This window comes from Etheostoma cragini, chromosome 17, assembly GCF_013103735.1.
Source record: "Etheostoma cragini isolate CJK2018 chromosome 17, CSU_Ecrag_1.0, whole genome shotgun sequence".
NCBI lineage: Eukaryota > Metazoa > Chordata > Actinopteri > Perciformes > Percidae > Etheostoma > Etheostoma cragini.
The window spans coordinates 13,359,140-13,370,815 of NC_048423.1; the positions used below are offsets into that span (position 1 = coordinate 13,359,140).

The 11,676-nt window shown below is 37.9% G+C and overlaps 2 protein-coding genes across 6 annotated transcripts in view; one reads left to right on the plus strand and one right to left on the minus strand.

Moving 5' to 3' along the window:
- The window catches only part of rab23 (RAB23, member RAS oncogene family), a 7,378-nt gene extending 3,845 nt beyond the window's left edge, over positions 1 to 3,533 (minus strand). Inside the window, exon 1 of one of the 2 annotated variants that reach the window (XM_034898050.1) lies at positions 3,280 to 3,533. The gene's annotated coding sequence lies outside the window, so the exon portion shown is untranslated. Of the gene's footprint in view, positions 1 to 1,917; positions 2,182 to 3,279 lie in introns of those variants that run through there. The other variant, XM_034898049.1, reaches the window with a different exon arrangement.
- Positions 1,672 to 11,676, plus strand: part of prim2 (DNA primase subunit 2) — a 24,612-nt gene continuing 14,607 nt past the window's right edge. Inside the window, exons 1-7 of one of the 4 annotated variants that reach the window (XM_034898048.1) lie at positions 1,672 to 1,861; positions 4,295 to 4,444; positions 4,610 to 4,722; positions 5,534 to 5,625; positions 5,724 to 5,844; positions 6,653 to 6,748; positions 8,428 to 8,565. In XM_034898048.1, the coding sequence (XP_034753939.1) occupies positions 4,300 to 4,444; positions 4,610 to 4,722; positions 5,534 to 5,625; positions 5,724 to 5,844; positions 6,653 to 6,748; positions 8,428 to 8,565 (705 nt within the window). In that variant the 5' untranslated portion in view covers positions 1,672 to 1,861; positions 4,295 to 4,299. Of the gene's footprint in view, positions 1,862 to 2,033; positions 2,216 to 3,068; positions 3,230 to 4,294; positions 4,445 to 4,609; positions 4,723 to 5,533; positions 5,626 to 5,723; positions 5,845 to 6,652; positions 6,749 to 8,427; positions 8,566 to 11,676 lie in introns of those variants that run through there. The other 3 variants (XM_034898046.1, XM_034898045.1, XM_034898044.1) reach the window with 3 other exon arrangements.

Consider the following 11,676-nt stretch of genomic DNA (forward strand, 5'->3'; position numbering starts at 1 on the left):
AACCCGTTACTAGCATGGGGTACCTAATAAAGTGGCCGGTGAGTGTATATATATATATATATATATATATATATATATGAGATATTTAAATATTCCAGTTTGTATTTTAATGCATCCTAGCATGGGGGGTTTTCCACCTAAAAGTAGTTTTAATTAAATTGGTTAGATACATATAGTAAGTGGTCAACTTTTATTCAATGACATATTATCACACAGAACAGTCAGACCTGGCAATCATTTTGTATGTGTCAAACATAATGGCAATATTCCAAAATCCCAGAGATTAGCAATTACTTATTATTATGTTCGGCCAACAGTCAAAAGCATCCATGTTCTTTTCTATTACTAATTTGTCAAATTTGAAATGTAATTGCCCTCAGCACCCCGTTACCACCAAATTTAATTGGGGAGGGACACCCCTCCAGTAAAGTGATTTCAACACAATTTCCTTTGAACTATTATGTGTGCTCGAATTTCACTAACTGGTAAATTTTACAAGGAACATGTTTGCAGAGACAGTGCAATGTGTTTCTTCTTCCATTAGCAACAGACTCCACATAGCAACTGGGTATTCCACAGTTACGTGCGAGTAACTGCTGAGTGATATTCTAAACAACATATTGAGGGAAAGCTGTTCCCAGTGGATACCGACAACCTACTGTGTGACTGTGACTTTGGTGTCCAACAGCCTGTCTCGATTTGAGTCACAATATGTTCTGCAGTCAACAATATTATTCATCAACTATAATTGATCTGTATGATGCAGCAGTTGTTATAACATGCAGACAAAACAGGGCTTAGAATAGACCGCCTGCTCTTTACTTGTACACTTCAGTTTACAGCTAAATGTTTACTTGGAGTTAGATTTCACCTCAGCAACCTCTTAAATGTATCTAACTCATAATAAGTGAAGATTCAAGACCTCCTGTCTTTCAAGGTTGAGTCACAAATAAAATCCCACATTTTCAGTTCTCTCATCTTGGAGTGAAATGTTTTCTCAATGCATTGATTATATTAGTTTTAGGGACATTTAAAACATATAAACTGAGTCAAAGTGTGAGAGAGTGTGTGTGTGTGTGTGTGTGTGTGTGGGGGGGGGGGGGTTTAACCTGCCTATGCACTTTCAATAGGCTGTTGCTTTGTGTCACCACCTGTAGACCACAGCACAACATTATCTATATTAGGAGAAGAGTCTAAAAGTGTCATTCAATCTGAAAATAGTAGGTAAAATAAATATAAAAAAGAAACAAGTGCTTTTCTGGAACAGACAACTATCCTATGTTTTTTGCGAGCCTTCTGGTTAACTTATCGTGAAATTTTGCTACATACAATGAGACAACTACCCCATTTATACTATAAATATTTGTATTCCATTACAAAGAATCTGAAATGTATAGGCTACCTATATGTTTACATAGCATGATAGCAGGGTGTCCTATGCATTACAATGCACATTTAAATTAACTTTCATAAGTATTTAGAAGACAGTACACCTCCCATCCTGGGCAGTGAGTCACCTTTACAGACACACAATTACTTAAATCTGGCCTCAAGGCGGGGGAGCTGTCAAAGCAAATATTTTAAGGCACGAAGAGAATACAAACATTATAATGCCATGCGTTAACTTACGTGACTCTTTTTTGTTTGTTCACGTTTGCTTTTGCTGTGGTGGCATTTCCAAGGTTTTAGAGAGGAATTAAGTATTTAGTCAACTTTTAATTCTGCTTTATTTCCTCTGGTCAAAATCCTTTGCCTTGGTCAAGATACGACCTGTTGAACAGCTGGCAGGAGGATCTTCAGGGACCAAGCAGCTGCGGGTATACTCCGTTAAAGCTGACTAAAGAATTGACTCACTGTGCTGGTGACGAAGGATGTAAAGCTAGCTAGCAAACCAAATAAGAGTTGACAATTTCTTACCTGTAGAATCCTGTTTCAACTCATCCAGTGTCCGTCAACATTAGATAGATTAGCTAACGTTAGCGTTTCCACAATCACATATCTAACGCTACAGCCTCCCTCTGCTCTTCTCTGCGGCAAGAGGAGACGTCAGTGACTCCGGTAATAAAGGTTAACGTTACCTAGCTAGCTAACGTAAGGTTAGCCACTTTTTCCGGAGAAAAGAACCTTCTTCTCCACCCGGTAACGTAGCTTTAAATGATATCTAACGTTAGCTAATGACTGCATACATTGAATGTTCTCCGCTTCAAAACGACAGGTACGTTTCATTAACGTCGACACTTTAGTGAATCTGTGACATTTAGTTAGCTAGCTACGGGATAAAAATGCCTTTCTATCAGCAACCCTTCGTCTCTGCTAACTAGCTACGTTGCGCATGAGAGTACTAGCTAACCAGGCAACTGGCTAGCTCGCTAATGTTTGTTGCTAAGCAGCGGACACTTCTTCTACTACTTGTTAATGTTTTTGCCAGATGGCAAATATCGCATTACCGCCACCAACTGGTTTGAGGTGTGTATAAGCACCATCGGGACTCTAAATTATTTAAATAAAAGTGTTGTCAATACTGATGCACCAATGCGTACATTGTATTTGAATGTCTTAGTTTGGATACAGCTACTGTAGTTTTACCTAGTGTACTGTTAGGTATCAATTTCAAGCTCATAGTGTTTTTTTAACCTTAAATCTTAATCTGAAATGTAACTAGCAACTATTGATTTTAGTATGATAGTGAAGTAGATGAAGTACAATAATTCTCTCTAAATTACAATACAGGATCTTTGATATAACCAACAATCATCTATACTGGCTAACTAACTAACCAACTGACAGTATAAAAGAATAGAGGTGGGGGTGAAATCCATTAACACTAGGTGAAATCTGCATTTGGGTAAACCACGTGTTCTCGTTGCGTTTGTTATGTAGTACAGGTGCCCCCGACATTTCGTGTTTCACCCTGGTCCACATCGAAAAAAGAAGAAACACATCACACAATGTGTGCCAAACATTTTTTATTTTAAAACTCGGCTACACGAATATTTGATAACTATCATATAACATTTTGAAGTCTTCTCTTGTCTAACCCTAAAAGTCAGTCACCATCGACGGGAGAGCATTGGCGGGTCAGGAGGAACAACTAAACGAGCGCTCACATGTTACGACAAGGTTTCTCTTCCTGGGATAGCTAAATCGTCATCATTTACCCGCGTTAGTTGAACAACCCACTTTGTTTGGCGGGATTGAGCAGAAAAGAGGCAAGTCCATCGTTAAATCGGTAGCTTATGTTACGCCAATACAAAAATAAAATGTCGTTTCAGCACTTACCGTATGTCGTGTGATAAATTGCGGGGATGTTTTAGAAGTCGGTCTTCTTCGACCCAATTTCGACGTTAGTTCACTGAATGCAACGTTAGCTGGCGTCTACCACCACAAAGACGTTGAAATGTGTTGTTTACTAACATTAAGTTAACAGTCTAGTTAATGTTAGATTTACCGAAACTGTCTCTGTTATAGGCTTAGTAAAGTTTCGCGTTGACAGCTGGTATTATGGAAAGAGCGATACAACCTATTTAATCAGGAACGTGCTAGACCGACTGTAACATAACGTCGTTAACGCTAATAACGTTACAGCTTTAGCAAGCGTCACCAGGTTAACGTTCGTTCAGTTGTCTCTGTATGGGCTCACTGCCTTGACAATTTCCTCTGCAACCGTTGTCATAATAGACCTTAGCCAGCTAACGTTACTGCGTTTAGTGAAGGCAGCTTTCTAGCCAAATTATTCCAGACATAGAACAAATTTTGACAGGGAGAAAATGATTTCTGCATGCATATCTTCTGTCCTCACACTATCATTATGTATAGACTAGCTTACAGTTGGACTATGATTTGGAACAAATCTGTATTCCGCTGCTCAAGGGCACTAGTAAAGTTATATATGATGGTACTTCTGCACAAGTTTGAATTACACAACGCTAGGAACAGAAGTTAGTCAGCGATTTCATGTAATTATTTTAAGTTTTAAATAGGATTGCTGCACCCTTTTGATTTTGCACACCAAATATGGTCAGTTGATGGACTCATTTTTCACAATGGATACCTTATGTATTGCTTTTATTACAAATGCCAGCACCCTGGTGATGAAAATATAGCTGGATCCGTTATAAACTAAAATACAGCACAGTACTTTGGAGAAGAAGCAACTTCCTTTTCACGATCTTGTATTTAAACTCACACTTGTCGCGACAAATATACCAGCATGGTGACCACTAGTAGTGTATTATCTTATGATACATTATTGTTCATTTTTATTGAAAACCTTCTTGTATTCCCTTACCATCAGGAACTATGGAGTTTTCTAGCAGAAGAAAGAAGTACAACACCAACTCTCAGACAGAGCTCTACCTACATCCTCTGCAGTTCTATGGCCAGCCTCCTCTGGAAAACATCTCTCTCTCTGAGTTTGAGGCATTTGCTGTGGACAGACTGAAATGTGAGTCCCAGTACTTACATTTCAGTCTGCCCACTCTCATGCCAGTGTAATGATATTTTAGTCATGAAACCTTAACAGTCTTGTCTCTGCTTTTGTAAAGTACATTTGTAGCATGTTTTAATAAAGGTCTGATATTTACAATGTCTTCTTTTAACGTCATTGCAGTGTTGAAGACAATTGAGAATTTGGGAGTGAGCCAAGTGAAACTGTCAGAGCAGTACACAAAAAAACTGGAGGCTGAGTTTAAAGCCCTGAACTTTCCTTACAGACCAGATGCTGTGAGTATGTTTAGCTTGACACCCATCTGTATCACACTGTACTGATCCGTCATGGATCTAGGTAGTTTGTGCTGCATACTCTACTCTATTGTGCATGTGGTGAACTTAAAATACACTAGTTGCCAGTTTATTGGGTACACCTAGTAAACTGGCAGTGTGTGTGTGTGTGTGTGTATATATATATACACACACACACACACACACACACACACACACACACACACACACACACACACACACTCTACCGGTCAAAAGTTTGGGGTCACTCACAAATTTCCATTGGACTCCATTGTAGACAGAATACCAGCTGAGATCAGTTGCCCTGTTTTATTTAACCAGGGCAGCAGTTTCCAGATTAAATTATGTGCTTACATAATAGCAAAAGAGTTGTTTAATGTTTTCTTAGTTAGTTTTTTAAAATAATATCAGATTAGTAAACAAAATGTGCCTTTGGAACATTGGATGAATGGTTGCTGATAATGGGAAATGTAGATATTGCATTAAAGATCAGCCACCCACTCAGATCAGCTGGTATCCTGTCTATGGAGTGTAATGGAAATTATTAAGTGACCCCAAACTTTTGACCAGTAGTGTATATGTGTGTGTGTGTGTGTGTGTGTGTGTGTGTATGTATGTGTGTATATATATATACATTTTAATACATAGCTAGATCTGACTTCTGACTTAAATGGCTTAAATGTTGAGCCTGTACAGGTTCAAATTGACTTAGCATTTTAAGACTGTCATATTATTTAGTAATGAAAAAAGACTGACATTTAAAAAATACTGTACTTCCTGTAACCATTTTAAGGATGACCGGAAATCTATTGGACCAACCGAATACGAGAAACGAAGAAAGGACCATATCTCCCACTTCATTCTCAGACTCGCCTACTGCCAAACGTAAGTCTGTAGTTTTTGTAAAATGTTTTGTTGTCAAATTCAAAAAAAAAAAGTGCTATTTAACTGATTAAATGTTTGCTTCCAATGGCATCTTAAAGGGAGGATCTGAGACGGTGGTTTATACAACAGGAAGTTGATCTTTTCCGATACCGCTTCAATGAACTGGCATCAAAACAAAAGCTTGAATTTCTTCACAGAAATAATCTGCAATACGACACTGTAAGTTTATCTGTGTTTAAATATTTTGAAAGCCTATTTTCTACTTTATTCAGATAACTCTGTTGTCAGGGTTCATTTAAGTATTTTTGTTTTGTTATTCGAAGGTTACTTACACCTCGTCTAGGGTTTATACACTAAAAGTAACGAGCAGAGCGTATGTTTTATATCAGCCGAAATGGTCTCTATCGATTTTTTTAAATGACTCACTGTACAGTACTTGTCTCCTCTGACTTTGTAGGGGCCTGTGTTAATTGTAGAATAATTAACAAATAAGACATCGCAACGCAAGTATTAGTCAATATTAGGAAAGGAAAACCACAAAAAAAGGCAGGGAAAGTATCATTTTTGGCTCAGTTGTATTTTCACCAGAGGGAGCTGTTTGATCACTGTAACAGGACCCATGGATGTTAAGGGGTTCCTTGAAAGGTGATTTTAAAAAGTTGTAATGTTGAGATTTCTTTGTCTGGTAAAAGATTTCTTTGTGAACATATGATATTTCAACGGTGATACATGTACATGCTTGCTATTTTTAACAGTCACAGTAATCCTTATCAAATGTGAATAGCAACAATGTTTTTAGTTTATTTTTGACTTTGAAGTGCTTCTTCAGACCCACATAAGGAGAGCACTGGGGCTTTCAATAAGTATTTCATAATTCATTAACACATAATGTGTCAAGCAAGGGCGACAATTGTGTATTCTTCTGAAAAATGTTTGATTTTCATGAACCTCAGCCTTCTATGTAATGGCAACTTGCTGTCTGTCCAGCACTTCACTGAAATTCATCATTATCATCATAACGTTTTAGATCAGTGTCGAGGAGAAGAAGGCTCTGCGTGAGAAACTTGTCAACTCCAGTTACGTCGTCAGTGGAATCACTGTGGAGGATCAGGACTTCTACAAGGTGAGTTTCTCATTACTCTCTCCATAGAGACCACCAAGAATGTTAAGTGCTTATGGCTCCATAAACCACATTTTTAGGTGAAGTATTATTCTACAAAATATATTATTGTATTATGACGTCTGAAACACTTCACCATGCATAATTCACTGTCTGTTGCGATCAACCTACGTATGCTAACTCAAAAGAGTATTCACACATTCAACGAGCTAATTGTTAATGCTAGTTAAACTTACCTGTTGTTTTGTTTGCCTGTCGTGCTCTGCTCTTCTATCTTCTTCCATCATATTAATTAGAATCATATTACGCTGGACCCTTCACTTAATATGTTTTGACATAATTATGTTGACTCAATAAATACTTATTATATTAAAATAATTGGCTGATTGACAGTGTTGGGCAAGTTACTTCCAAAATGTAATACACTCTAGATTAGTAATTACTGAAATTTAAGACTAATTAGTTATATTGCAATATTACTGTCTCTGAAATCTAATGCGTTACACTACTTTTACATTACTTTTGAGTTACTTTCACCGAAATAAGAGCGGAAGTTTGACTTGGCAGTTATCAATATGAATATGTAAAGTAAATAAAGCTATACAAATTAAAACGTACATTAGGCAAGTAGGAGAAAATGAAAATACTAAATTACCTTACAGTTTTGACGTACGGGATTGTTGTGAAATGTGTGGTTAAAGAACTTGAATAGGAAATTCATGTTTAGTTTAAAACAGTCTAAAGGAAATGGTCAATTATAGTGTGATTTTAAAACTTACTATTTACATTATTTACAGTGGTTGTTTTAGAGCTGATATGTGGAAAGGTACACAACCTTATTTGTTTAAAAGTAATAAGTTTCACTGTCAATCATCACAAGAAGTGCTTTTATTTTGAAGTTGTCTACATAGAAGTTGTCTCTTGCTAGCTTACTGAGATGAACGTGAGACGCTTAAATGCAAAACATGTCCGTCAAGCTTAAGTTGTTCACTTTCTAGTTTGTAGAACTGCAACATGTTGAACAGTACATGGCCAAGTAAAAGACAAGCGTTTTTCGTCGTCATTTAAAGCCATTCTACTACAGGCATAGTAACTCTCCACGGCTGATAAAATGTAATGGTATTTACGTGTAGTAAGCCTAAACCTTAATTCCCTTCATGTTTCCGTCTGTCAGCAGCTCGGGCACACGGCTGTCCGCGTGTTGAATACAGCATAATACTCAGCTTGTTTTTTGTGTGTGAAGAAACGTTTTGCGGTGTTGGCTAAATCTTAAAAAATCAAAACACCACTAAATGTTGCGTTAAAATGCGTCATAACTCGCGAGGTTGTAAGGAGAGTAATATTACCAAAATGTACTCACAACACTGGTGACAGATTACCTTTACATCCTTTCAAAATTCAAATGGCTTTAAGTCTACATTTGCCTGTTGGCAAAATGAAAAGAAAAGGGGGAAATGTCATTGCCTGGTACTTGACTTTACATGTTTTGTTGCTGACAGTCTTGCTCTTTAAGAGAATGCAAATCATCACACTCCCAAGTGTACTTCCTCGTAACGCAGCCAAAATTGTTGGCCTGACAGTCACTATGCATGTAAACAAAATATTAACATCTACAGTATATCTTTTGAATGCATTCATTATGCAAAAAGTTTTTACTTTCCAGCTCTTGTTTTATCTTAAAGGTTCCATTTCAAGATGCCTTGGATCTAGTGCGAACAAGGAAAGTGTACCTCAGAGCAGGCTACGTATTCATCCCTCACCAGGACATTGTCACCATTGTTCTCAACGATTTCCGCACAAGGCTATCTAAAGCTCTCGCAGTAAGTGTTCCCAGCTCTTTTCTGTTTTATAAAAAAGCAGTTATGTAATACTACAGAAAGCTCAAAGATGAATGAGAATATCTAATTGAAGTACTTCTCTGCAGTTCATGGTATAAGCATGTAGCACAAGTTCCCCTTAATATATAGTATACAGTATGTATGTACAGGGCTGTACATCAATAATAGAAACATCTAAAGGCAATCCTATACAACACCAATACCTCTGACCTAAATAAAGGACCATGGATTTCAATCAACACCTTTCTGACACACTAAATATAGTTTATATAAATATATTTTGTGTATACATTAAGTCTGATTCCGTACTGCAAAATGATGAAATTTCGAACATGGTTGTTCCCTTCCGTGCCCTGAGGAAAACTGGAGAAATGCAGGGTTCAAATGAGTTAAATAAGTATGCACACATGACATAAAATGTCTGGGGGGGGGGGAGAGACTGGAGACAGCTAGTGTGATTGTGCTCATTATCCCTACGGCCATGATGTTTTTCAAAGGCCTGTGAAGGGACAATATCGGCATGTTTGTGGATTGCGTTGAATGCCCTGAGGGACATGGTGTTCAGATGGTCCAGAGGCATTCTTTATAATACATGTGATGAGACAACTAAGGTTTGGTTACATCGTGGTTAGGGTTCCTGACTGGTTGTTGAGCATGCTTGTGCCTGTTGCCCAAAGTATATGGTTTATGAAAAGACTTTTTTTAGTAATTTGGGGCAAGAAATCTGCAATATAGATGATCCACAGCCACAGAGAAGAAATGATTCACATATGCCCATCTATCTAAAGACCTGCAAATCATTACTGTTCTGATTGGCATCTCAACACCCTAATCTACATTAAATGATGTAGATTTAATGTGGTATCAATGTAAATGTGTAAATTTGATCCCTCGAGTAATCGTCCAAGGTTTATAGTTGTTATTGTGATAAAGAATAGCAATAATAGATGTTCCCTCGATCTGATCCATGTTGAATTCAGCATCAACAAGTATCCACAGGGCTCTGAAGAAAACGTCATGCGTGAAAATACCTTTGAATTTGTATAGTACAATGGTAAAAATATGGGATTGATATTTGAGAAAAATCATCCATCCATCCGTCCATCCATCTTCATCCGCTTATGCGGTATCGGGTCTCGGGGGCAGGAGCTCCAGTAGAGACCCCAAACTTCCCTTTCCCGAAGCCACATGAACCAGCTCCGACTTGGGAGAAAAATCATGTGAATCGTTATTTTGTTTTTAAAAATCTATTTTCCCTGCAATCGTATTTTTATTTTTTTTTACCAATGATTTACTTAAATATTTTCTGTTTTATATGGTACCACCGACGGTGACTACATCATGTCTGATTCCAGCAAAACAGGCCAAAAGTAGTTAATACAGAAAACAATTTTTTTTATAAAGCATATCGTCCCAGCCCTAATTGATACGAGGGATCAGTGTTTGCATAAATGCGTCCGCCTTCTACTGAAAATGGGCCATTGGTTTTGGGCTGTTACACAACCGAATTATTAAACCTGATCACTCTGATAAGATGGCTGCTGTCATGCGTCCTGCTTTAGTTTGCTTTTTCCAACTAAAAAACATTCCGTCTAAACAGATACCAGTTGCAGTTGCTTGAGTCAACCTTAGAACTGGCAGTTTAATGTTTTTGTTCATAGAAAATAATATGGCAGAACAAAAGTTCCGTGTTTTTGCCTCTTGCGTTCAGCAAAAATTGTATAAATCATGGATGTTTTCTCCTTGACATGACCCGTAGGTTTCCAAAGAGCCAAAATTAAAGCTCAGAGTGGGCGGCTCCCTGTGGCTCCGGCCGTCCCCATATGGGCCATGCCTAATGTCGGCTATTCCAAAAGGGGTAAAGTGGTAGAGCTGGACGGCGCTGAGTTGGGCTGAAAGAATTCTACAGTCTATGATCACCTCCTGTGACAGCAGGCCGCCTGTCACTCAAAGCAGAATACCCTTATGCATAAGGTCGACATTGAAGGGGGAACTGGACCAAAATGTACCAGGCTGTAAATGTGTTTAATTCTGCTGCAAAGTTGGTCATTTGTTGGATTGACTCCCTTTTAGAGCCGGTCTCATGTGACCAGTCAATGAACTGTTTTTGGCACTTCTGCATTGGCTTCATCTTTTAACACCGGAGGTTGCAGCTTTGCGTTTAGTCACTTTTAAATGGGTGTGTATCCAGGTAATGCTTGTGTTCGTGACAAAGAGTGGGCTTTGTTTAGCCAGTAATCTAAAAATTATAGAAGTCTTCTAAATCTCACTAATGGCTCACTGGAATGTGCTTAATTATCAGAATTACACAATAGTGATTTCTGAGAGTAGATTTTTAATGTAGTTTACTGAACTCGGAATGCATGCAGAGCAACTTAACACCAAATTGCCAAATCACAATCTGGCACTAGATTGTGTGTTGTCGAAACAGTTTAGAAAATTATTGCCTTCGTATTATTGTTGGCATAGTGGGCCACATACACTTAAATTGCTTAAACATGTCCTGCATGATGTCAAGACAATCGTTTCCAAATGACAAAATGGGAAAAACAAATAAAAAGAGCACTTTAGTCCAGTTTTGCCCTTCTCCCATTCCCTGGTAATTATCTGGACCACTAACTGTTGAAATGGAATAATGCTCAAACATTATTTTGTATTTTTTTTTACACTGCCATTGTGACTGTTTTTGTGTTACTATTATGGTTATTCTCTTCCACTGGGGACGACGAGGGGACATTGCACAAAATGTGCCATTTAAAAAGCATGAAATTGAAAGCTGGTTCTTCATTCGGCTCCAGTTATTGGTTTAATGTCCATTTGAACAGAAAATAACAGATTTATAATATATTATGCCATTTGCTGTATTTGTAAGGCAGTCCTCGAAATGTTTTAGATTGTGGACTCTTGCTTGTTTGCTAATTTAAATGATGTTCATGTGGCAATTAGACTAAAGCTTTTTGTTTGGGAGGGATACGCACACTGTCGGACTCACAGCTGAAAAACTTCACATCTAGCTGGGATATACACTCACCGGCCACTTTATTAGGTACACCTGTCCAACTGCTCGTTAACACTTAATTTCTAAGCAGCCAA